This window comes from Podarcis bocagei, assembly GCF_964188305.1.
Source record: "Podarcis bocagei genome assembly, chromosome: Z".
NCBI lineage: Eukaryota > Metazoa > Chordata > Lepidosauria > Squamata > Lacertidae > Podarcis > Podarcis bocagei.
In genome coordinates this window covers 13,135,864-13,162,819 of record NC_138140.1, presented here as the reverse complement: position 1 = coordinate 13,162,819, position 26,956 = coordinate 13,135,864, and the positions used below count along the sequence as shown (strand labels likewise).

The following is a 26,956-nucleotide window of genomic DNA, read 5'->3' as shown; positions in this document are numbered from 1 at the left end:
AGGACCCTCTTTCCCTCCAGAGTCCAGGGGCCATCCAGCACATTTGCTGGCATGGCACTGTCCTGTCTCTCAAGCTGGGCTCTCTCTTGAGGTCCAGTGCAAATGCCACTGGGGCTGTCCCTCTCTGCACACCTTCATCTCCCGAGGAATTTGACAGACTCTTGAAGTGATGGGTGCCTGAAGACACACCAAGCAGCAAGTCCTCAGTGAGGCCCTCCCTCTCGTGAGCAGGCTCCTCCATCAGAACTTGCAGGAGAACAACTCCAACGAAAAACAGAAGCCACCTTTTGGCAGGGTCCGTCTTCTCCCTCAGGCCGCGTCTTCTCACAAGAGGTGGGTACAGTATTCGGCTAGGCTTTCTTCCCCTCCGGGATGGGTGGCCAGGAGACCTCTCTGATGATAATGCTGGAGAGCTCACCAAAGTACCAACTGCTGAAAGCTCTCCAGCAACAGGTGCGCCTGTAGCAATGGGCATTGTCTGGCTGGCCAACATGGTTCCTGTAAAAAGAAAAGCCCCAGGAACAGCACAGATACGGCCGCACCTGCTCTCACCTCAAAAGGGTGATGTTTAGGGTAGTAAATCCCTATCCGGAGTCTCCGTTCCCGGCTTGTCAAGGCACAAACTGCAGAGATGGGTGGAGTGAGGCTCTTGCTGTGATTTTTAGCCTCTCCAAGGCCTCCTTATCTGCTTTTTATTTGCCCTTTTTGCCAACCCTTCTTAGGCTATAAATACTTTATTTGCCAGGGAGGAGCCACTCTGACTCATAGGTGACTCTGCCCCAAACCACACCCATAGGTGGGGATGGCTAGTGAGGCCAAGGGGTTCCTGCCTCCAGCTTTATGCAAAATGCTCAACCTCAACCTCAGAGAGCTCTGTTGGAGATGATGGGTGGACTTGGTACCAAGCTGGAAAAACAACAGAAGCTCTTACCTAGGGACAGCCAAATCAGTCAGTTTTAGTTTCTCTCATTTTCTCATTTTGCCAGTCTTAAATTTAGTTATATATGTCAGCTTGCATTTAAAAAAAAAATCCTTGTGAAAATTCACCAAGTTTCTCTTAATGCAAATAATTTTGCAAAGCAATTTCCCCTAATATAATTCATATCTGTACATAATTTCCACTAATATACATGCATTTCAATGTACACCTACTCTAGTATTTTTAATACATTTACTAGGCTGAAGACCTGTAAATGAATCTAGAGAAGAATGAATTTCTGAAGGATAGCTGTGTTTCACTTCGCATGTTCTTTCAGAAAGCGAAAATTTGTAGATTCATCTTTAAATGCAAGTTAAATTGCATCCCCCATCGGCAATCCTACTCATATATACCCTGCATCATCTTATTGCAAGGGCAGCGGCAGCACTGCTGCTGTTCCCCCTTGGAAACTGATAACTGGGGTATTACAAGGTTCCTTTGTGGCCCCAGTTCTCTTTAACATCTATATATCTTCTCTGAGGAGACTGCCTGTTTCCATCAGTGTGTGGCACCACCAAACTGTGATCCTATCATTCAGTAGTGGTAAAATCTGAATAATTTAAACCTACCAGCATGGTACACAATTTGGATGTTAGCAGTAACAAAGAAAACTACACATGAAATCTGGGATATGCAAAAAAAAAAAACCCAAAAACAAAAACCTGTACTGTAATCATTTTACACCACCTGGTAGAATTTGATCACATATAATTCCAGCAAAGACTTACACAAACACACAGCGATGGACATTTGGCAACTTTAACAGATGCAACAAGAACCCTGGAACCTTTTATTCCTTGAGGAGTGGTAACCCTTCAAGTAAGTGCAAGTAGATAAATAGGTACCGCTATGGCGGGAAGGTAAATGGCGTTTCTGTGCACTGATCTGGTTTTGCCAGAAGCGGCTTAGTCATGCTGGCCACATGACCCAGAAAAATTGTCTGCGGACAAATGTCAGTTCCCTCAGCCAGTAAAGTGAGATGAGTGCCGCAACTCCATAGTCATCCGCGACTGGACTTAATGGTCAGTGGTCCCTTTACTTTTACTATCATGTCATTTGAGTCTTCCAAAGCTAGGCACATGGAACCCTTTCATGCATTCCTCACAGAACTTGTGGTGGTGTATAAAGCAGCTTCATGTGTTCATGAGCAGCATCTATTGCTCAATGAAAGAGCACATGTTTTGCATGCAAAAATGTCCCAGGGCCAGTCTTCAGCATCTCCAGGTAAAGCCTTAGCTGATAGGTGATGGGAAACATTATTTCCTGTCTAAGATCCTAGAGAACTGCTGTGATGCAGTGGCAACTGGTGCCCACTTGGACTGGTAGGATGGAAGGCAGGGAGACCAAAAGTAGGTGGCGCCAGAGAGACAACAACAGGCGGGTCCAGAGCCAATGACATGCGGGGTCAACTTATTCTAGTTTTGTTCCCATCCTCCCACCCCCCTGCTGTGTTCTACAAAGGCAACACTGAGGCTAAGAAGGAGGAAGCTGACAGTCGTTGCCACCCACTGGACTGTTGTAATTAAGAAGACAGGCAGGTGGGGGCTGTCTAGGGGCAGACTGGGGTTGGTGGAGCAGCGCCTCATTTCCCAGCCTCCAGTGCCTGTGCTTTTATATATGCTGCTTTTCATTTATCTAAATAAAATTCTGTGTTTTCTTAACATAATGTGAATTGTTGAATTTTCAAAGATGCGTATCGTTGTGCTCCTTGCGAGGATTTGCAGAAAAGTTGCTGGATTGCACATCTCTCAAACAAGCCAGCAAGTCAATAAATAAACAACCAGCCCTTTGGTTCAAAAAAACCAACCACCCCACGCTGTCAAAAGGCGCAGGAGCCGTGCTGGAGAAAAGGATTTGGCAACCTTAATCTTACAGCAGTGCTCCAGCATTCCCACAGGCTCCTCTTTATTATCCAATTATTCTTTGAGGTGCTAGTTATGCCTATATATGTATATTCTAACAGGGACTTGGTTTTGTTGGGTATCTATGTTTTTTCCTGTTTTGTCTTGTTATCATTTTTGCTGAGCCTCAGGGGCGGGGGTGGGTTTTCAGTTTTGGAATAAATAAGAGCAACAGCTATCTCTCAGGCCTGCGGCCAAGGTGGGGGCGCGGTGGAGCAGATGTGAAGGACTCAGATGTTGTTGCTAACAACGCTTGTGTGTTAACAACTCTAGTGTGGGTCGCAGGAGGAGGGAGAGCATGTTCGGCCTGCTATGACCTGCTGAGGCCCCAGGGCGTTTTGAGGCACTCCACCCGTCCCATTCCAAGCTCCAGCAAGGTCTCAGTGGTGAAATTTAATTTAGCAGAACACCTCTGAGCCATTAAACCATTAAACTGATCTCTTTCTTCTCTTTTGTCTGATGCCAGCTATTATCAAACAGGGGCAGACCGGGTGATTCCCCAGCTGTGACTGATACCAGCAGGTGCCTGGCTTTTGTTGACAACCCTTCATTGCAGCCGCTCACTTGGGTTCCCCTTCTTCTCAGCCCAATCCCAAACGAGAATAGGGGAGAAATCTGATTCACTGCATAATCTAAGGAAGATTCTACCGAAATGATTGAGGGGTTAGAGCAACTCCCTTATGGAGAAAGTTTGCAACATTTTCGGTTTAGAGAAAAGCCAAAGAGGTGATACATTAAAAGTTTATAAAATTATGAAAGTGGATAGAAAAAAGTTTCTCTCCCCTTAACACCATTAACACTAGAACTTTGGGGCATCCAATGTTGGAAGGCTCAGGACAGATAGAAGATACTTGCATGCATCTGTGAAAACAACAGACATAAATGGTCTATATTAGGAGAAAATGCTTTGCAAAAATGTTCACGTTAGACAAAACTGCATGCAATAATGTGTATATTAGGAGAAATGTGCCCAAAAATGTTCATGAATTTTAGGAGGACTCTATCATCTATCTATCTATCTATCTATCTATCTATCTATCTATCTATCTATCTATCTATCTATCTATCTATTAAAAGCAAAGTGATTTGGGACTGAATTCAAGATCAGTGGGGGGTGGGTCCAAAACCCATTTAAAGAGAATAAAATTACATTGTTATCTAGTAATACTGGGAGTCAGACCATTGTTCCATCAAGCTCAGTATTTCAGACAAGCAAGTTTCCCAGTCCTACCTGCAGAAGCTGCTGGAGATTGAACCTGAGACCTGCAGGCAAGGCAGATGCTGTCCACTGAGTTATGGCATGCACCTTAAGACACAGGAAGTTGATTTATAGTCAGACCATTGGTCCGTCTAACTCAGTGACTTCAATGCTGGTTCTGTGTGTTTTAGACAAGGGTCTCTTCCAGTCCTACCTGGAGATATTGGCAGGGATTAAACTTGGGACATTCTACAGGCAAGACCAGGGGTCAGCAAGGCTTACAGGGCATGGGCTGGATCACTCCCACGGGGATTCTCTGTGGGCCAGGCCAGCGCAGCGTGACACCGGAAATTGCATCTGCACATGCCCAGATGCCGAAAATCGCACCTGTGCAGAAGTGATTTTCAGCACCTAGGCATGCGCAGAAGCATTTTCCGGCACTGTGGACATGCACAGAAGCGATTTCCGGAGCTGTGGAAAAGAGTCCCTACATTGCGCTGTGCTGGTTTAGCGCAGTGTGCGGGGACTCGTTGAGCAGGCAGCTCAGTTCGGGGGCAACTCATGGGCTGGTTAAGCGACCCTCATGGGCCGCTTCTGGCCCACGGGCCTTAGGTTGCCGACCTCTGGGCAAGACAGATGCTTTACCAGTGAACTACAGCCCTATCCCATGAAGACCACCACCACCCTCCATAAGACCAGAATATAAGATTACTTGACTGTACCACAGGTTCCTGTTTTAAAAGAAAGGTGGGAGGAGTATTTACTCCAGGTCCAGCCAATCATAGGCCTCCCACTGCTGATGGGCAGAGTGCGCAGTGACCAACCTGGCAGCTATCAGGTGACACTGTGGGCCAAATCAGGTTCTGCCTTATTGATGGCCTGGCTTTTTCCTCTAAGCGACAAACCTGAGCTGATCCAACCTTACCTCCAAGCCATCCACCAAGGCTGCTAGATTGCATGAGGTCCCAAACATTTTTTCCTTGCCATGAAGCTGGAAATTATTTGCAAGGTGAGTTAACAGTAAGAAAAATCAACACACACACACAATCTGCTTGGCAAAATCCCTTTGCCTCTTCTGACTCATTTGTTTGATAATTATTGCCGTTAATTGCAAAAGATGGATGCCCTCCCATAGGATATAAACTGTTGTGCTTGACCAGACAAATACCTTGTGCGTGTTCTTAAAACACATGCATTGCTATTTTTAGGGAGAAGTTATTAATAGACCACTGCTGGTTGAGCAGAAAACTCTGCACATTAAAAAAAAGAATATATATGAGTCAACAACACACCTGCTCTATCATGCCAACTGTCCCAGTGCCCAAGATTATTTTCGTAAGTAGGTGTAGGTTGGAAATAAGGTATTTGAGCGAAGGGGGGGGAGTAGGCTGTATGTGAGATCTTTCTAACCCCTGGATCCAGCAACTGTTAAAATATAAGGCAGGCTAGCTTCCTGTGTAAAGATGATTGCCTGTGTGATGGGCCATTAAGAGAGCAAAGGAAAGGGGCTCTCTGAGAGATGGCACATGGGTGAGGCTCCCCCAGCTCATGGTTAGAAGGAAAAGGCAGAATAAGAGTGATGTGACCTAGAGGTAAAGCAGCAAGCTGGAGAGACTCAGAACAATGTTTGAGAGCAATGTTTGATTTCTTTTTGAATCCAAGGCAAAAGCTATGAGAGAAACAAGACCCTTTTGGGGTGTTGATGCTGTGAACCCCTCCATCGTAGGCTCAGGTTGTATATATGTGTAAATATCATAAAAACACTACAGTCTCCGCTGTGCCTCATTCCAAAAGGAAAAATGGACTTTGGGTAAGCGCTGGGAACCCCTGGAATATTTGACTGCCCAGAGATTTGGGTGGCGGGAAACATTTCTTCAGAATTACAGTGCTATGGGGCAAAGCCTGAAGCCGCTTCCTAATTCAGGGCAAAGGGCCAGAAATAGAAAGAGCTGACAATGTGAGATCTTGAAAACACCTGGAGAGCTGGTGGGGATGTCTTTACCCAATGCCCATTACCTGTTTTGTTCCCAGGACTGAATTCCCATCCAGTGAAGTGGTGTGCTGTTATCTGCACATGTGTAGCAGCTCTCTGAAATGAGTACACCTCAGCTTAACCGTGGCTTTCATGGGCCCTGGGTTTCAGATAGGGTTCTCTCCCTGCCCTGCTTGAAGATAATGGGGATTGAACCTAGGACCACCTGCATGCAAAGCAGAAGCTTTATTACTGAGCTATGGCACTTCCCCTAGAAATAAAGTATGATTCTAGTCCTCGTGGCTCTGAATGAACAGCCAACTTACACAGGAAGCTGCCTTATACTAAGTCAGACCATTGGTCTACCTAGCTCAGTTTTGTCATCACTGTAAGCAGTAATGTGTACATGGCCTTAGGGCTCGTCCCACTTGTCCCATACCTAGAAAGCATGGGTCCAAGCAGTTTTCCAATTGACATTTACTCTGGTTCAGTGGCAAAGAGTGGGTTTTCCCAGGGAAAGTGCTGGGACAAGCGGAAGTGCTAATGAGTCACATTCATGCATTTCAATGTGTCTGCTCTGAATAGCATTGACTACAGCCCATTTTTGCTGCTTCTTTATCAAAGAATACTAATAAACCAAAATCAATACAGTGCTGATAATATGATTAGATTGACATTTTTTCGAACTTTTTAATTTAATTTTTGACTGTGTTTTCGAGAAAACGTTGCTGCTTTTTAAATTGACAATGTTACGGAACAGCAAAGAACTTGGGGGCTCCCAGACAGGATCGGTGCTGCTCATCCATTCAGGCTTTATGTAGCATCCACATGGCAACATCCACATCAAAATGTCAGCTTGTATCCTGCCATCCCATTTAATCCAGATTTAGAGGCTGCAAATCCAGTAAGTCTTTTTTTAAAAAATGAAATAATTTTTTTTGCCAACAACTCATTTGCAATATCTGAATGACCTATTTACAATATTAAGCCTCCATCTAGAGGCAACTTTTATTTAAAACCATCAGAATTAAATGCAGTTATATTCTAATCTTTGTTTCTCCTTGTAATTGAGTAAGATTTTCTCTTTTACCCATCACTCAAAGAGGCTTTCTTCTATTTCAACCCTTGGGAGCCACCAGTTCAAGACTGGAAACTTACTTTCCTTCAAAGGGAAAAGCATAATTCAAAAGCATTTATAGCTGGGATGGTGAACCTCAGGGCCTGAGGACCTAATGTGGCCCTCAAATCCTCTCTATCTGGCCCTCAGAACTCTCCCCTGGCCACACCTCTCACTGGCCTTGCTTCACATTAACACCCTGAGAGTTATGCCTTTCCTTCAACTCCAGTAATGCCTAGGGTTCCATCCACACTATACACTTCAAACAGTATTATATCACTTTAAACAGTCATGGCTTCCCCCAAAGAATCCTGAGAGTGTCGTTTGATAAGACTGCTGAGAGTTGCTAGACAACCCCCTATTCCCCTTCCAGAGCTACAGTTTACAGAGTGGTTGAAAAATCACCCCTCTCCCCAAAGGCATATTTATTTATTCACGGCATTCACACCCCACCTTTTAACCAAAGAAAGAAAGAAAAAGAGCAGCTCACAATAATCAGTACTAAGGCAGTCCTTTGCCGTCAGGCTCACAATCTAAAAAGACATGACACGTGAGGTAAAAAAGAAAGGGGAGGGAAAAGGAAAAAAAGCAATCTCAAGTGTAAGTCCTTCGCTTCCTATATTCCTAGCTGTACATTCTGGCGACCAAAAGCCATGTTGCTCTCATCCCTATACATTTGCAAATAAGTCTAGACATTGGTCAACCCAGTACACGTGAGGGATAATGAAGCCTGGAAGGCCGCATTTGGCCCCTGGGCTGAAAGTTCTCGACCCCTGCAGTTCACCCTTCCATAATGAAAAGAGGGGGAAGGCAGCCCTTTTGTCAGAAGTTCCCACTTGTCCTTTACAGTAGATTCACCTTGGCTATAACTTGCTTACAACCGGTGATGGCATACTGTTGGCCCCCTTGAGTGTAATAGTTGATCTGGCTGGCTAAGCTCTCCACGTGGCTCGGATCAGGATAAAGGCCTTCGCTCATCATCTCCTCATAGAAGCAGCTCAGGATGTGGCTCTTCTCCAGCAAGACGAAGGGAACGATCTCGGCCAACATCCAAAGGGGATGGACTTGGTCAAGAACAGGACGGAGAGCAGCCTGCAGCAACTCCACCTTCTTCTGGGGCTGCAGTAGGTCGCCAGAAGCATTCTGAAGGAGAACATTGGCGACCTCGTTGCCCCCCAGGTTGCTTATCAGGATGTACACGGCATTGAGGAACTCGTTGGTTTGGTTCGTCTGGAAGAACCCGCCCAGTGTTTCCAGCAAGGCCGTAGACATGAACTCCACCTCGTCCAGGATAAACACGGGGATCTTCTCTTCAATTTCGGCTTGGGTGACCATCTCGCTGATCATCTTAGATAAATCTTGCTGGCAGGCTGATGTGGAAGCGCTGTCCGGGCAGTGGTGCATGGCGAAGTAATGGAGCACAGAGCTGTGCCCCATGACTGACCTGAAATGTTTGGCTAGCAGCCAACCGACGTGGCTCTTCCCAACCCCGCTTGGGCCGTTGAAGGAGATGACCAGTGGTTTGTTGTGTATGTGGGTTGCCAGGTAGTCCTTGAGCAACGCCACAATGCTCTCGACTGCTAAGGCCTGCCCAAAAACCTCTCGGTGCATTGTCTTCTCCAGACCATCCAGATCATATTTCAGGAGGTTATCGTCCAGATTCTCGATGGCGTTCAGGATCTGGAAGCAGACAATTCCTACAAGCAACAGGAGGCACCTCTTGGCTTTGCTCTTGTGCTCAGCAGGGAGGTATTTCCTGGAGTTTCCTGGGTACAGTACCCTGGGGTTCTTGGACCTCTTCCTTCGCTTGCTAGATCTGGTTGAGGGCTCCTGCACCGAGGTATCAAAAGTGAAGTACTGAGAACTCTCAAAGCTCGCTTGGCTCAAGAGGGAGGTGGAGGCACTGCCCAGTCTGGCCTTCCCCAAGGAGATCTGCCTCTGGAGAAGCTTTGCTTTGGAGTCCCCAGGCATGAAGTTCTTCTTAAAGGCATGAGCTGTCCTCCGCAGGCGAATGGCAGCCCGCACTGGGGATGAGAGCAGAGAGAGCTTCTGGGGGCTTTTCAAGGCCTGCTTCCGGCCCTCCATTGTGAGCTCTTGACGTGGGTCTCGCTTTCCCGCCTTTTCTACAGGAGAAGAAAAAGAAGCATAAGAACACAGCAGGAAAGGCAGCATAGAATCATAGAATCATAGAGTTGGAATAGACCACAAGGGCCATCGAGTCCAACCCCCTGCCAAGCAGGAAACACCATCAGAGCACTCCTGACATATGGTTGTCAAGCCTCTGCTTAAAGACCTCCAAAGAAGGAGACTCCACCACACTCCTTGGCAGCAAATTCCACTGTCGAACAACTCTTACATTGTTCCACTGTCGAACAGCATGGTACATTGGTTTGCTTCCCGTATCAAAATGCCACAGGGTTGTTGTGAGAGGAGAGGGAGATGAGTGGGACAAATTTGTGGAAGAGAGATCTCCTATCAGCAGAAATCTCATTTATTTTATTAGATTTTTTACTCAACCTGTACCATGAGGTCCCAGGGCACATTGTAACATTAGAATATACAATTATAAAACAAATACAGCCATCAGACAAGAAAACAGCTCCATGAATAAATCCAGTAAAAACAATTCCATTTAAAAAAAAAACTTATGTTCCCGCAAACACATAGAAACAATTCTACATATATAAATATAAGTTAACTATGCTGGCAGGCCTGGTGCCAGCCGTCGGTTTAGTTGGGCACTAGTCAAGGGATCCAAAGGGATGCTGGTAACACTGTGGGTTAAACCACAGAGCCTAGGACTTGCCGATAAGAAGGTCAGCGGTTCGAATCCCCGCAACGGGGTGAGCTCCCATTGTTCGGTCCCTGCTCCTGCCAACCTAGCAGTTTGAAAGCACGTCAAAGTGCAAGTAGATAAATAGGTACCGCTTCGGCGGGAAGGTAAACGGCGTTTCCGTGCGCTGCTCTGGTTTGCCAGAAGTGGCTTAGTCATGCTGGCCACATGACCCGGAAGCTGTACGCTGGCTCCCTCAGCCAGTAAAGTGAGATGAGCAACCCCAGAGTCGGTCACAACTGGACCTAATGGTCAGGGGTCCCTTTACCTTTACTAGTCAAGGGCTCCAGGGGCTTGGAAGAGCTCCTAACCAGCCCAATCCAGCTGCACCACCATTCACTGGGCCCCAAATTATTTTCATTAGTGGGCAAATAAGAAGGCATGTGGTGGCCCTCTTAAGCAGCACTGTGTACTGTCTGTGGGTGGGTGAAGGTGGCACTGTGCCAAACCCCCTTCCCCAAAAGAGTCTGGCACTGACCCTGCATGACAGTAATTGGAACCTTCAGGTCCAGGGACAGTCTACTTCATGGGTAGGCAAACTAAGGCCCGGGGGCCAGATCCAGCCCAATCGCCTTCTAAGTCCGGGAATCAGCGTGTTTTTTCATGAGTAGAATGTGTCCTTTTATTTAAAATGCATCTCTGGGATTTGTGGGGCATAGGAATTTGTTCATTCCCCCCCCCCAAAAAAAAATATAGTCCAGCCCCTGACACAGTCTGAGGGACAGTGGACTGGCCCCCCAGCTGAAAAAGTTTGCTGACCCCTGGTCTACTTCCAAATGTCAGGTGGGGGAGGGGCACTGCTTGTTGGTTTACCAGAGGAATCTGGGGAAATGCACGGAAGAGGTAACCAACAGAAGAGTTGGTTATTATCAGCACCACACTTTGTGTGTCTCTAAACCCCCTTTTAAAAGTACGCAGTCTCGACATAAGTTTCTGTTTCACAAAACCAGACCAGAAAAACCAGCATGTAAGTTTTCTGGGTTGTTGTTTTTTTAAAGTCAAAAGCAATCCCCTTTTCTTGGAGAGCAGTGCCATCTAGAGGCTATTGCGTTTCAAAACACATACTCCCGTCTGCTTTTAACAGCCTACTGCAAAATAGGATTTGTTTATTTTTAATAATAATGATAATAATAATATTGCAATGTAAAAGCATGGATCCGCTGAACCACAAAACCTTTTGTATTCAGCCTGACTCTGAAGCATTAGCTTCAGAGCAGACAGGAAGATAAAGGGCATCAGTAGATGGCCCAACTCACTGTATTTAAATGACTAAGAAATAACAATGCTGAAATATATTTTTAAAATTTAAAAAATTGTCCAGTAGCACCTTAGAGACCAACTAAGTTTGTTCTTGGTATAAGCTTTCATGTGCATGCACACTTCTTCAGATAGCAAATAACAATGCCATTAATTTTAACAACTTCATGAAGTTCAGTGATGAATCACTTCAATAACTTTTGGTTTGTTGATGGGTAGAGCAATCCAAACTAAAGGAAGCCAACTTAATCTATGCTGGGGTAAATAATGCCAGTGTAACTAACCCTGATTCAAAACTCCATTAAGAAGAAGGGCTGGTGACACCTGAACCCTCCAGGGGAGGAGGGAAACACACTTTGACTTACACCACCTTTGTACCTGGGAACTCCCACTGGGTTACCAGGTCACATGACCAATCTGAACATGTTTGGAACAGGGCTATGTCTCCTCCTGCACCTACAACACACCCCATCACACCTGTAGAACACCCCTGTTTCGGGACTTATCCTGGCCTCAGCTCAGTTGGCTGACCTGGGATGGGCGACGTCATCCAGCTAAGGCCAGGATCAGCTGGCTCAGAAACCCGCCACCTATTCAAAATACCACTCATCCCCCAAGTTATTAGGTTTGGTTTGTCCCCTATTTATTTATCTCCCCCCACTTCTTTCTGTTTATTAGATCCAGTAGAGTAAATAAAGACAACTATGGACACAAGCAGTAGGGATTGCATCTTATGCACATTTAACTTGTGCAATTTCAACTATATAGGCTGACTGGTCAAAACCCTGCCATTTTATTGGGGGGGGGAGTAAATAAATCCTGCATGTTGAATGCAAAGCTGGTCCATGAAGACTTTGTGGAGCGGGTGGGGGGGGGGAAATAGTACTAATGATAATAAGAATAAACTGGTTAGATGGACGAATGTCCTGACTATGCATAACACAGCATTCATTCCTAGTTTTAGAACTGTGTGCATATATATAATGGGCAGTTTGGATTGTGGACTGTTATAAATTCCATTGGCACTTTTGAACTCGAGAAGCAGGATGGGAATATGAAAACAAGCCTCTCTAGACAATAGGGAGAAGCTCTGCCAGACCCAGGGAGAAGCTATCAGGAGGGCAGCAGACAGGCCCATCCCACCACCACGCTGCATTCATTCACTCATCAGCACTGATTTCAGTGCCAAGAGGCCAATTGTTCTTTGGGTTAAACTTCTACTAGAAAAATATGTTTGACCCATTGAGAGCAGGATGCAAAACAGCAGGATGGGCGCTGCCTAGATCAAGCATGCAGCAAAAAGAAGGCATGCATTTTCAATCTCAGTAATTAACTTCAAGAGATCAGCAAGTCACCGAGTTGGTGGAAGGGACCTTAGAAATCATCCGATCCAACCAGCTACTCAGTACAAGGTCTGAAATGCAGGAGGCGACTGCAGGATCCCTGACAGGTGAGCCGTCCAAGCGGCTGTTTCAAACACCTACAGCAAAGGGGGAACCACCACCTCCTGAGGGAGGCTGTTCTATCGTCAAACAGCTCTTACCGTCAGGACAGTTCTCTTAACGTTCACCTGAGCTCTGCTTCCCTGCCATTTCCAGTCACTTGCAATCTCCAGAGGAAAGAGCAGTGGTGGCTGGTACACATTGGGGCTGGTAGGGCAGGAGGCAGGGGAGGGGGGAACAGTAGGTGGAGCCCAGAGCCCATGATAGGTGGAGGCAGAGCCAATGACAGGCAGGGCCAAGCCATTTTATCTTAGGCCCCGTCCTCTTCCTCTCTGCTGAGTTCTGCAAGGGCAATGCTGACAGTAAGGAAGAGGAAGGTGACAGGCAGGACAGCCCTCTGGACTGGCTGAAAGAAGGCTGGCGAGTGAGTGCTGACTGAGGTTGGTGGGGCACTTACCCATTCACCCTAACAGACCAGCCTCCGCTGTAGGGCAGGAGGCAGGGAGATGAACATTAGGTGGAGAAAGAGCCAGTGACAGGCGGAACCACCACCTGATTGGTTACAAGAAAGAAGGCAAGTGGGTGGTATATATAGGTAACATAGAAAACTGCCTTTGCCAAGTCAGATCATCGCTCTACCTAGCTCAGCATTGTCTACGGTGAATGGCAATGGCTCTCCAGAATTTTAAGATATGCGGTCTTTTCCTGTTACCTGAAAATTTCAGGAAGTGAACCTGGGATCTTTTGTACAAACTCATTACGGGCTGCACTGAAGCGAATGGACAAAGGGCTTACTCTGAATATAACTCAGTCCAGGAGTGGGGAACTTTTGGCCCACCAGATGTTTTTGAACTACAACTCTCATAAGCCCCATCAAACATGGCCAGTAGCAAAGGATGGTGGGAGTTGTAGTTCCCCACACCTTGAAGCATAAGAACATAAGCAGAGCTGTATAAAAACATTAATATAATAATAATAATAATTCCATTGTCATGTTGGCCAACCAGATGTCCCAGTGTATCAGGAACCAGAGTCAAGTGTAGGTCAGATGGTGTCAGTAAAATTAACTCTTTACAGTGGTACCTCAGGTTAAGTACTTAATTCGTTCTGGAGGTCCGTTCTTAACCTGAAACTGTTCTTAACCTGAAGCACCACTTTCGCTAATGGGGCCTCCCGCTGCCGCCACACCTCCGGAGCACGATTTCTGTTCTCACCCTGAAGCAAAGTTCTTAACCAGAGGTAATATTTCTGGCTTAGCGGAGTCTGTAACCTGAAGCGTATGTAACCTGAAGCGTATATAACCCGAGGTACCACTGTATTCAAAGCAACCAAAACAGTGCAGACCAGTAATCCTACCAATTCTTCCCGGTATGTGTTGCCCCAATGAGGCAGCTGCAAGGACTGAAGGTCCCCGCCTTCTCATAGCTGCCTAAGTTCCATCCTCTCCATGGTTTCCCCCCAAGCAATCAGAGACTGCCTCTGAGCACAACCAATCTCTCTGCGTGTTCTGGGGGACCGGGTCAGTTTGGGGGAGCTGGTAGCAGCAGGAAGGGGAGACTCCCTGGATTCTTCAGAGGTCTTCCTCATCGCTGCCTCTTGTCCCACCCCACCCCTTGTCCTGCCTCCTTTTCTGCCTCTGAGCCTGGACCGCTCTCTGTCCCTGGCTTTTTCTGCTCACTAAACCCTGTTGCCTCTTCAGCTTCCAGCACCTCCTCCTCCCAATCTGCTCCCTCTTCTCCTTCTGACCACACATCACCGTCCCACCACCAATCCCCTGGCTCTGAGCCTTCTTCCCCTGGGGGTTCCCTTGGAGGTACCCCTAACTGATGCCTCCCACCACTCATTTGCATCCAGCCAGTTCATGACACAATGGGAATCCTGCAAGCAGGACCTAAGTGCAACCCCCCCCCCCTGTCATAAGAGAATCAGGGTCAGAGAGGGGAATAAAGGAAAAATGATCCTAATGATATCATCCTACCCCAAAGTCCCACAACAATAATAAACTGTGCCTTAAAGAACGCATTGTTGGGAATATGCCATCTTACTGTGTCTTTTCACGTATCATTGAATGTAATATAATGTGTGCCCTTTTAATGCATCATCTTAACATAACGTGCCTGTTGCCATTCCTGTGTACCTCTTTCTCCATGAAGCTATCCTTTTAAAATGTATTCGTGGATGTATCTTTCATGAAATGCCGTACTATGCTGTACTTTTCTGAATGTATCCAAAATGTAGTTTTTAAAGAATGTAACAATCTAAATATTTCAAAATGTATATACTTGACTCAATATTGTATCCAAAAGGCTGCCAAAACTCAATCCACCACACTGCCTCCTACTGGGTCTGCAAACCATACCATGAATACACACAGATATGAGCACAAAATAAAGCAGTCTTATTTTCCAAAAAGTATGCAAACATCAGGCTATCACACCCGAATTGATAGCAATGCAGAATAGGATTTCACATTAACATTTAAGTCATTTCCTGAACATCTTCTCAAACATCCAGCCTCACATCTGCATGCTGATTATCAGCAGTTGCAGAGGTTTTCTTGTAGATAAAGGAAAAGCCATTTTAAGCAGATCCAAAATTAAATAACACGAAGATCGACACATATCATCTGAGCCCTTCAGCAAATTGACACCTCCAGAAAGTCTTTCAACACCTCCTTGCTATTGATCTGAATGAAAATCAAAAGGTATAAGAATCAAGGCAGTCCTTTTGTTCAGGGTCTCTGACTCCGTGTCATTGCGTGAGCAGGGACCCTGTTGCAACAGTTTTTTGTGTTGTTTTTTCTGTTCTTCCAATAAAGATCGGCTTTTGCTTTTTCCAAATCCTGGTGTGGTCTCTGTCTTTTCCCGACCGGTACAGAGCCTTCATTTGCACTTCTTCCAAGGCCCTGGTCCTCCTTCTGAGGCAGGGGCCCCTTGGGGAGGCAATTAAATATTTATTTCACCTCCTTCAGCTTCAAACACCTGGTATTTAGAAGCATTACTACTTATGATTACGGAGACAGAACATAGCCATCATGACTAACAGCAACTGATAGTCCTATGCTCCTTGATTTTGCCTTATCCTCTTTTAAAGCCTTCCAAGTTAGTGGCTACCAGTGACTCCTTTGGGAGAGAGTTCCAGAGTTTAACAATGCACTGCAATGTGAAACAACAACAGTGCATTGGTAGAGGGTTTATACTGGACGGGTCATCATTCTATTTTATTTCTTGTTCTGTGATATGCCCCCTAAATGGTACCACATTATTGCTGCCGGGCGGGTGGGCACGCTTGTTCTACAGGGGGAACAGAAGGAGGACACTCATAAAATTAAACCAGAACAATTGTGGTATGAAAAGTTACAGAATTTCAGCAGAACGCTATGGAACATGCAGGAAACGAAGCAGGATATCTGCCCCAAAACTTTTGCAGGCTCAAATAGGATCAAAAGTGGGTGGCTGATAACAACATGAGCACAAATCATTATAAATATACAATACAGAGGATACTGGGAGGGGACCTGGGTAATAACAACCAGGGACCATTTCTCTTACCATGCCAGGCTTGTGGAAACAGGATACTTTTACTCAATGGACCTTTCGGTTCAATGCTACAGAGTTCTTCCTCTGTTCTTAAAGTTTAACCCCCTTTAATCGTTTTCTTCCTGTTACACACTGCACAGGAAGGAACAAAAGGGGCTTCTAGTGTTCTTGGTAGTTATATTTTGAGGAAGCCAGTGAATCCATGCAAGGGCTCTGTTCTTACCACATAAACCCAAACCATGAGTCAGACGCTACAGAATCAACGATGCACTTTCTGTACGTTTGGTCCATCATGGCAGCCAGGAAGAGGAGTTCCAGCCAGCGGCAAACAGAGGAAATAAACCAGTTCTCTCTCAGATTACTAGAAAGCCCCGGCTGTGGAGGCTGCTGCCCATTGGCAGAAGTCAGGGAGCCCAGAAATAGGTGGCACCAGAGCCAATGACAGGCACAGCCATCTAAATCTAGTTTTGTCCCCATCCGGCTGAGTTTTACATGAGCTCAGGTGTGGGTGAACCTGTCAGTTCTGATTTCTCTCAGGTAGAATCCACACCATGCATTTAAAGCACTCTTATACTACATTAACAGCAGTTGCCTGGTGGCAAATTCAGAAGCAAAGGGTCCCTTCATGATAGTCACATCACGCCCCCACTCCTCCTAAGATTGTACAATAAAAATGACCTTTCAGGTCTCATTGTTCTGCTGAGGATGACAGCGTGGTCACATTCTTAAAAGGTAAAGGGACACCTCACCATTAGGTCCAGTTGTGGCCGACTCTGGGGTTGCGGTGCTCATCTCGCTTTATTGGCCGAGGGAGCCGGCGTACAGCTTCCAGGTCAAGTGGTCAGCATGACTTAAGTCACTTCTGGCAGGCCAGAGCAGCGCATGGAAATGCCGTTTACCTTCCCGCCAGAGCGGTACCTATTTATCCACTTGCACTTTGATGTGCTTTCGAACTGCTAGGTTGGCAGGAGCTGGGACCGAGCAATGGGAGCTCACCCCGTTGCGGGGATTCGAACCGCCGACCTTCTGGTCAGTAAGTCCTAGGCTCTGTGGTTTAGACCACAGCGCCACCCGCGTCCAGGTCACATTCTTACCATACATTTAATAAACTATGATACCACTTTAAACAGCTATGGCTTCCCTGAAGAATTCTGGGAAATGTAGTATGTTAAGACTGGTGTTAGAAGACCCCCTAGTCCCCTCACGGAACTACAGTTCACAGAGTGGTTCTACTGTCAATCCCTTTTCACAGGGAACTCTGGGAATCGTAAGTCTCTGAGGGGAATTAGGGTCTTCTAACAACTCTTAGTAACTTTTTTTTTAAAAAAACAACCCCATAGCTCCCATAATTCTTTGTAGGAAGCCATCACTGCTTAATGTGGTACGATGCTGCTTTAAATGCATAGTGTGGATGTGGCCTATGTCCTTTTGAGATCCAACAAGAAGAAGATGATGATAGAGAGAGCAAATGGTTGTTGTTTTTTTACAGAGTAAATTACAGCTCACAGAGAGCAAATCAGGCACACACTTAGAAAATGGGTTTCTTTTTGTTTTTTTCAAAGCAAAGTGAAACAGCTTTCAAAAGTTTCAATAATGCAGCCCACAGGATGTATTATTGTTTTTTTAAAAAAAAAAAAAATTACAGTGTAGAGACATAAATGCACAGAAATGAAAAGCCCCCAGTTTCAAAATGCCTGGTCCCTTACCCAAGTAACAGCAATTTGCCTTCAAATGAAAGCCATTTCAAGCACTTCTCTGAAGAATGGAGCAGGGCGGGTGGGTGGGAGGAAGAAGCAGAGACCTCGGGTATCCCAGAACATCCTTGGCAATGCCCCTTGCAATGGACGTTCTGGCACAAAACTGCCTGAGCAAAAAATATTTAGTACTGTAAATAGTGGGCTCATTCATTAGCTGCCTAGAGCCAATTAACACCAGAACTTTGCAGGCATCAAGGCATAAGTCAATGCAAATCAGTCTGCGGGAGCTTGGGTGTGTAGGATGTTGACATAGGAACCCTGCTCCCAAAAAAGGAAAGGTTCTCCAATCCCCCATGATCCTGTACAACCCCCATTCACCCCATCATCAGAACTGTAGTCTGTTAAGGGTGCTGAAAGTTGTTAGGAGACCTTCAACAAACTGCAATTCCTAGGACACTTTGTGGGAAGCCATGTGTCTTAAAGTGGAATAAGAGTGCTTTAAATGTATGGTGTTGGTGTGCCTCTCATTTTCTACATCAGTTTACAACCCTTGAAAAGAAAAGAGAACACATTTTTGGAAATCAACTTCCCATAATACAATGCCTTTCGTATGTTATTTTCACTAATATATGCATACTTTACCCTAGTATATGCATTCTTATACACATTCCTTGGCCATAAAATTGCACTGCAAAATTCAGAGACGTTCAAATTTCGAAGGAGGGCTGCGTTTCATTTTGCATATTGTTCCATGACAGCGTGAATTAGGTTAAGGTCGCCAATAGCTATGAACTGAATGGGACTTCTCCCCATTCAGTGAAAACACTGACACTCAGGGGAAGGAAGCTGACAACCATTACCACCACACCCTGCACTGGATGCCAATAAGATGGCAGGCAGGTAGGGGGAACATCTCATGCACTCTAATGGAACCGCCTCCACTGAGCCTAGGTCATCCCATGACTGGTGGCATGTTCCAGAGAAAGCAAAAGGGAGTTATTCCTCCTTGCAACCTATACTTAACTGGAGGAACTCTTGTTCTTGTTCCCAGACGTTGGCATTCCCTCCTGACCTAAGAGAAGTTAGACTGGCTCCCTCCTTATTGTCCTTCTGCCCACAGGTGAAGAAGACCTTCTTTTTCCAACAGGCTTTTGGGAACAGAGTGCTTTTAATGAAAGGACTGGTGCTGTGCTGTTTTTGTTGTGGTTGCTTGTATGTTTTTAATAGATGAGGTAGGTAGGTAGGTAGATGATAGACACTTTTAATTTTATTAATGTTTAATAGTTTTAAAATTATTTTTCCTCTATGTTTTTAGGGATTACCCTTTCTAGGAACAGTCCACACTTTAAAGCTCCATTTCTGAGGGCTCTATCTCTGCTCTGGAGCTTTCCCCATGAAAACCCACTGACTCTGTGGAAAACCTGAATCGTCATTTGTTGCGCTTCAGCTTTGCGGGCAAACCTCTGCGGCGAGAGAGAGCGCACTCAGATACAGAGCTTTAAAGCACAGATCTGTGCCTGGAAAGAGCAGGCAAAAAGGTAACCATGGATAAGCCCCTGTTTTACCTGTGTCGCCTTGAACAGCAGCCACTATGCAATTCACTGCTAGCAATAAGGGCTAACAGTGGATCTTTTATGTTCAAGGTAGCATGTGGCGGATTACTGGCTAGATCTAGACCTTTTCAGGCTTCCCAAGAGGTCAGCTTCCCAGAAGCATCAGGCTGGCCCACCATGTCATATGGTTTAGCAACAGAGGCACAGCAAAAAAATTTCTCAGCATCCCAAGCTCACCTCCTTTTGATAAGTAGAGCTCAGCTATTCAAGGGTTTTGAACGCATCACTCTGAAACTTACCCAAGCTCTCTGGGACAGACAATCCCAGTGAGGAAAGGTTTCAGCAATTGGGGCTTTCTTCGTTTAGCGGGGGGGGGGGGGAGGACACTCAGAGGCGACATTATTATAGAAATGTTTAAAATTATGCATGGCACAGAGAAAGTGGATAGATAGAAGTGCTCCTCCCTTTCTCATAACCCTGGAAGTCATGGACACCCGATGAGGTTGAACGCTGGAGGATTTAAGACGTGCGAAAGGAAGAACTTCTTTACACAGTACAGTTAAACTATGGAACTGCCACAGGAGGCAGTGATGACCAGTGGCAGAGCAAGCCGATTGGGCACCTGGGGCAGTGGGGGGGCAGCCACCGGCAGGGCAGGACAAGCTGGGGCAGGACACTCCACGGAGCCTCCAAAAAGTCTGCCTGCCTCCTCCCACTCAGCCACCCTACAGCTGCGGGGGGGGGGAGGCAGCGGGCGGACCATTTGGGGCCCCACAGTGAGTGCCACCCAGCATTTTGTCACCTCCCTCAATGGTGACACCCAATCAGCCCGCCCCCACCACACACACCCTGCCTCTGCCCCTGGTGAAGACCTTCAGCTTGGATTACTTTAAAAGAGGATTCATGGAGGAGAAGGCTATCTATGGCCATGGTGGCTATGTTCTGCCTCCATTGTCGAAGGCAGTGTGTTTCTGAATGCCAGTGGCTGAAAACTGCAGGAGGAGAGAGGGCTCTTGCGCTCAGGACCTGCTTGCAGGCTTCCCATGGGGCATCTAGTTGGCCACTGTGAGAACAGAATTCTGGACTAGATGGGCTATTGGTCTGATCCAACAGATCTCCTCTTTATGCCCTTCAAGGGACTTAGCTCAGAGGTATACTCCATGTGCCAGAACCCTTGAAAGTCACTTCCAGTCAGGGCATGCAGCACTGAGCTAGATGGACCAATAGTTTGACTCCCTCATAAAAGGCAGCTTCCTAAGTTTAAAGGGAAAGACCATAGCTCAGTGGTAGAGCACCTGCTTTGCACACAGAAGGTCCCAGGCAGAGCAGGGAAGGACTCTGTGTCTGAAAACATGGTGAGCTGCTGCCAGTCAGCATGGACAGTACTGCGCTAGATAGACCAATGGTCTGAATGGCGTGAGATGAGGGGGCTTAATCCCTGTAACTGAAGCTTTATGGTTTTAACTTTATTGGTATCCACCATCACCCTAAACCCTCAGCGTGGGGATTGGAAGGGATGAAAGAAATAGCTCAGGAAATGGGTTTAAAAGTAAAGGATAAAAGGACCTCTGACCATTAGGTCCAGTTGTTGCCGACTCTGGGGTTGTTGGGGTTGCGGCGCTCATCTCACTTTACTGGCCGAGGGAGCCAGAGTACAGCTTCTGGGTCATGTGGCCAGCATGACTAAGCCGCTTCTGACGAACCAGAGCAGCGCACGTAAACGCCGTTTAACTTTCCGCCAGAGTGGTACCTATTTATCTACTTGCACTCTTATGTGCTTTCGAACTGCTAGGTGAGCAGCAGCTGGGACTGAGCAACGGGTGGTCACCCTGTCGCGGGGATTCAAACCACTGACCTTCTGATCAGCAAGCCCTAAGCTCTGTGGTTTAGACCACAGCGCCACCCTAAGCCCTCAGCATGGGGATTGGAGGGGATGGAACAAATAGCTCAGGAAATGGGTTTAGCAGCTCTCAAGTAGCTGCTTATGAACACTGGCATTCCAAGGGCCCAGGAAGAGCAGGCAAAACTTGTTGGGCCTCATTCTTGAGCAGAAACACTTCACGCCCCTACTGATGGAAGGTGCTCACCCTACCCCCCACCCCATTTGCTGCTGTAAATCTCCAGCAGGGCTGGCAACAGGAAGGGAGCAAAAGTATTTGCAGGCTCCTGGTTAATGTTTCCTGGGACTAGTAGGGCAGAATGCTTCAAATTTTCCACAAGTAAGGATCACAAGCATTTTTCAGGATGTGGAAACATCTGGTCTTTGCAATCAAATTGCAAACACACTAGTCAGGGAATGCTTTGCAGAACATTATCTCACCACCATTTTCTCCACTGATATCTGGGCAAACAGCGACCAGCAGTCTTCATATGGTTTGTGGATGTCGGATGTGCTGAGTCACCTCATCTGACACACACAAACTCTGGAAGTAAGGCTACCAACTTGTTTTACTGATGGGCTTTTAACTGCAGCAACCGCAGGGGAACCTTTTCAGCCGAAGGGCCACATTCCCTCTAAACAACCTTCTGAGGGCCACATACCAGTTGGTAGGCAGGGCCAGGAGCAAAGGTGGGTTGGAGCAATGGATTTTACCTTTGTACTGTCAGCTTATTCACACACACACACACACACACACACACATATCTCTATCTTCCATCCTGGACAAGCAAGAGGCATTATCAGAGTTTAAGGGTACTGGCCACCCAGGCAAAAACACTAAAGGTGTGAAGCAGGGTCAATGCAAAGTGTTAAGTAGGGAGAGGGGGTGTGGTCTTGGAAGAGTTTTGAGGGCCACATAGAGAGGCCTGGAGGCACTACTCCTGCTTTGTAGGCACAAATTGAGCAACTGAAGCTTTTCCTAGCATGGAGCTGAAGCAAAGGAGAAAACGTCAGCTACTCAATTTATCCTATTGCAGGCAGCTGTTAAAAGCATAGGAATAGGCAGAAAGGTGGCAACACTAGCCGGAAACCCTCTAAGTGGAGAAATGGTTCATCAGATGGGTGACCAGTTGATCGCCAACGTGGTCATGCTGTGTGCACTGCCAGAGAATTTTCAATAATCTGTTTTGACATGTGCATTTCCCTTGAAGTTCCAAAGCAGGAAGTGCATCTTTTTATGTTTGAGCGCTGCATGACGTGCGTCTCATTCCTAGTTAGAGAACTCATTTCCAGAGATTCATGACTTGCCATTGAAGTTGCAAACTACTTCCAAAGAAAGATGTCCTGATAAGCCACAATATCACTCCCAGGCACAGTACATGCAAGGGAAAGTCTGTGCACATGCACTTTCCACACCAGGAAAAAGTTTCACTTATAGCTTTCCTGCTTTTCATATGGCTAAAGTGCAGGAGCCCAACTAGAAAACAAAACTAATGACAGCCTTAGAGTTGCCAGCTTTTAAGTTAACCCTGCTCATCTGCCTTTAGCTGCACCTCAACTGGCATACATTAGCAGATGGCAAAGCTGTTTTGAAAGGCTTTGCCAGCAGACAGATCAAGTGACTTGTGAAACGCAGGCCAGGTCCGTTTTTTTCTGGTCAGCTGGCAAACCCAGTCCCACATCCCTCACTCTTTCCCTGGTCATTACAGAAGAAAAAGATGATGCCAACCCAAAGCAGCCTCATACAACCCCTAACAGTTGAAAGCATTTTTCAATTACAGAAATTCAGCAAAGGCCATTTCATTGCCATCCTTTTCAGCTCTGTACCAGTAAAAACTTAATTCTCTTAAACCAACTGCATGCCAGCCAGTTACTCACAGCTTGGGGCATTGATTTCTCTGCATGGTTGCAAACTTCATACAGTAGACTTTTGCTCCTCTGCAACTTGATCTGAAGACCACTACCAGGCGATTATAATCCCCACCCCACTCCCAATACTGCAAAGACAAGTTGTTGCTGCTGTTGCAAATTAAGATACTCTTAAAAGACAGTGACACAGAAGGTTGTTTTCTTCCTTCTGGAGCAGCCGGCAACTTTACAACCCTGTACTGACCCCATCAAAAAAATAATAAATACTGGACTCTCTGCTCCACCCATCCAACCCAGCCCCACCACAGACAGACAGAGAGCATTACCAAGCATTGGGCCTTCTTCGGAGCTGCACCAGCAGGAAACTTGCTTCCCTCCTCTGAAGGAGCCGGGCCAGTCCCAAGGAGCCGGCATTAGCCATGTGGCATTTTTTTTGGAAGTCGCGTCAGCAGGGTTGAGAGTGCAGCCACTTGTGCAAAGCTGATATGGCCTTGCCTCTCTCTCTCTTTCTCTCTCTCTCTCTCTCTCTCGCTCTCTGTGTGTCAGAGAGAGAGAGAAAAGAGCAAGAGATGGGAGCAGGGCCCTCCTCCCTCCTGAGCTTCCTCCTCACACCCTCATGAGGCCTTATCGCTAAAGCACTGTGCAGCTGTGTTTGGCTGCTGGCCTTTCTGTGTTGCAAGAGTTCAGACACACACACACAGAAACATAAACACCACATACACACACAGAGAGAGGCAAAAAGCCCATTCATTGGCTGTGTCTGGGTTGCGACAGGAAACCTGACTCTGGTTATGTGAGGCAGATCGGGCCACTGTCGCCACCCATTCCGCTACGGGTCTCTTGAGTCAAAGAGAGGTTAAGGGGTGGTAGGCAGCCGGCCTGCACGACAGGATAGTCTGAAGCTTCTCACTTGGCCCCAATTAAGGTGGATGACTTCAGACAGGCTGCTGTGCTCCACTTGGGCCACGCGCTCCAGCTGCGACGTCTGAGGCCTTCATTACATGAGCCACATGACCAACTTGTACAGAGGACAATCCTCTATTTGAAGGGATTTGGACTATCCCTGTCTAAGGCCACATTCACAGCATAAAAAGCACCATGATACCACTGTGGACAGTCAATGGTTTTAGTTTACAGGAACTGTAAACTTTTACAGTTTACAAGAGTTGTTAGGAGACCTCTCTTGAACCTACAGCTCTCAAGAGTGGTATAAGAGTTGATCCCTTTTCTCAGGGAACTCTGGGAATTGTAGCTCTGGGAGGGGAATGAGATCTCCTAACAACTCTCAGCACCCAGAGCAAATGACAGTTCCCAGGATTCTTTTGGGCAAAGCCATAACCTGTTATCAGAGTGCTTTAAATGTGTGGTATGAATGTGGCCTGCCCCTGGTCTAACCATCACACCAAGCATCCAAGCCCTGGAACACAGGTGATTGCTGGCACTGGTCTGCCTTGAGAGACAATGGAAGAGGATGCTTTCGGGGGTAAAGTCAAGTGGTTGGAGAGTTACAGCACCTGCTACGGCCTCCCACCTTTCCTCCAAAAGGCTCAAGGTGGTTGGTTTTACAGTGTTCTCTCTCTTTGTCCAATTTTATCCTCACAGCAACCCTGTGAGGTAGGATAGGCTGAGAGACAGCAACTGGCCCAAGGTCACCCAAGTGAGCTTCATGGCAACTGGTGGTGTAGTTGTTAGAATGTCTGTCGGCCAAGGACCTGGGAGGCCAGGGTTCAAGTCCCCACCTGGTCATGAAGCTCACTTTGTAACCTTGGGGTTGGCAAAAGGCTTGGCAGATAGGCAGAGGATGTGAATATAATAAAATAAAAAAATAAGCCACAGACCTTCCCCATCCCAGCTTTTTGTCTGCTGAAGCAGCCACCCAGCACAACAACAAAATCAAACCAGGCAAATAATTACAGGGTTGCCAGTTTGTTTGTTTTTGTTTCTTTTAAAGGCTGCTGTAGGTATGCCTTGAATAGCTCTTCTCCCCTCATTTACAGTTCCTAAGGCCAGTCACTCACCACTGGAAGGGTCTCTTGCTGCATCAGCTGAAAACAGTCCCATGTCATTGCCCCTTTCAGGCTCTGGCTTCCTCAACCAAACTTCCCAATGTTCAATGAACGGTTTTGTTTTTCTCTTCTGACTTTACGCAGGGAAATGAGCCCTAGAGTTAGGAGTATGCAAATCCCTTTGAAAGGCGCAACAATGGGCAGGTGTATTCTGTAATTTGCATAATTGTCATACAGACCAGTGTGTGTGTGTGTGTATGTGTGCGCACACGTTCGCGTGTGCATGCATGTGTGTGTGTTGTGGGGGGAATACAGTTGTAAAACAATGCCAAATAAAATATGTGCAAATCAATACAAAACGGCCAAAGATGCACAATATGTGTGTATGCATCCTGCTAGGGCTCACTCCACTTGCCAACCCTGCCTATCTGCCGGGTCCTTTGCCAATCACATTTCCCCCACACCCGACCGACTTCTAATTCCTTTACACCTGACTAAAAAAACACACCATCTCTTTATACCTCAGCCCACCCCCTTACAGCTCAGCCTAACCACCAGCTGCAACATGGTGATAGCCATGGGCTTAGACAGGATTTATGTTAGTGTTGAGCTATCTGTGACGCAATTGGTCAGTTAGTTAAGTATTTCTATTTATTTATTTGATTTTTTAAAGTGCATATTAGGAAGATACTTTGATGCTAATAGCAAGCTCTGTAAGCATAAGTCCTTATGTGATCAAAAGTGTGAGCGTGTTCACACATTACTTTCAATAAGTGTACAATTTGTGTAGCTTTGTGGACAAATAGTTGAACTGTAAGCTTGTACTTACATGTTACTCACCTGAAACATTCCATGAGAATGCAGTCTGTGTACTGGTGTGGAATGACTTGGGTGTGTGTAGGCTAAGCTTGTACGGGTGTTCAGCGGAAAGTGTGGACAGGGCCTAGTACCAGCCATGCACGAGGGAGGAACTGGCAGGCTTTGGGGAACTTCCAAGTTTGCAGAAGTACAAATAACATTAGCGGATGGGATGCTAAGGGGAGAAATTTTCTAAACTGACCAGTGAGGACTAACCCAGGTCATTGGCCCAGAATGTGGATTGACTGTTAGAAGGCAGAGAATAAAAACAGGGGAAGGAGATGTAATGGTGTACCCTGGAAAAGGGCATAGCTCACCTGGCTGGCTGTCACATTGAAGGAGAGCATGCCATGCTGTAACTTTGTCACTTTTTAAAAATTAAATTTGAATTGCTGTTTTAAAAATTAAATATCGCTAAAAACCCAGTGAAAGGTAAGGTATATGCAGGCCTTATTTAAAGAGGGGGTGGTGTGGGAGTTTCATACACTGAGGCATTTCACACACTGAGGCACTTGCTATATCTATCTATCCATCTATCTATCTATCTATCTATCTAGATATCCATCCATTTGGAAACTGCCTTAGACTCCGGCTGTGGAAGAAAGGCAACATACAGTAATCTCCAGAACAATACCTGGAGGGCATGTCCCCCACACCTGCTCTCCAGTCTGGAGCATGCCATATTGCATATTGCAGCATCTTCAGCTAAACAAACCCGGGGGAGAAATCTCTGGCACAAAGTACAAGGAAAGAGGTGCTTTCCCCAAGCTACGTGCTAACATAAGCTTTGCATGTTTTCCCTATTGCCTGCTGGGTGGGGCCAACCGTCAGATGCTGAACAAGATAGAATTGCACC

General features: G+C 46.4%; 1 protein-coding gene and 1 long non-coding RNA gene across 8 annotated transcripts; one reads left to right on the top strand and one right to left on the bottom strand.

Moving 5' to 3' along the window:
• Positions 1-7,580: 7,580 nt before the first annotated feature.
• On the bottom strand, positions 7,581-25,389 carry TOR4A (torsin family 4 member A). 7 transcript variants are annotated; one of them, XM_081180312.1, is made up of 2 exons: positions 25,255-25,389; positions 7,581-9,290 (listed from the first exon to the last, which is right to left on the bottom strand). In XM_081180312.1, the coding sequence occupies exons 1-2, from the start codon at positions 25,295-25,297 to the stop codon at positions 8,011-8,013; spliced, it is 1,323 nt and encodes a 440-aa protein (XP_081036438.1). In that variant the 5' UTR covers positions 25,298-25,389; the 3' UTR covers positions 7,581-8,010. The 7 variants fall into 7 exon arrangements, with proteins under 7 accessions (XP_081036438.1, XP_081036437.1, XP_081036441.1 ...); XM_081180311.1 differs by lacking the exon at positions 25,255-25,389 and adding an exon at positions 23,563-23,900; XM_081180315.1 differs by lacking the exon at positions 25,255-25,389 and adding an exon at positions 23,563-23,899 and having other exon boundaries at positions 7,581-9,285.
• Positions 14,617-15,111, top strand: LOC308578973. The gene is made up of 2 exons (XR_014004237.1): positions 14,617-14,933; positions 15,006-15,111. It is a non-coding gene; the product is annotated as an uncharacterized lncRNA (long non-coding RNA).
• Positions 25,390-26,956: the final 1,567 nt, after the last annotated feature.

What these genes read in the sequence shown, in the direction of transcription:
- TOR4A (XM_081180311.1), bottom strand. Translation starts at nt 23,650, where the DNA reads ATGCCGGCTCCTTGGGACTGGCCCGGCTCCTTCAGAGGAGGGAAGCAA. An exon ending in CGAAGAAGGCCCAATGCTTG is followed by an intron (nt 9,291 to 23,562) that starts GTAATGCTCTCT and finishes CTTCTCCTGTAG; the next exon opens with AAAAGGCGGGAAAGCGAGAC.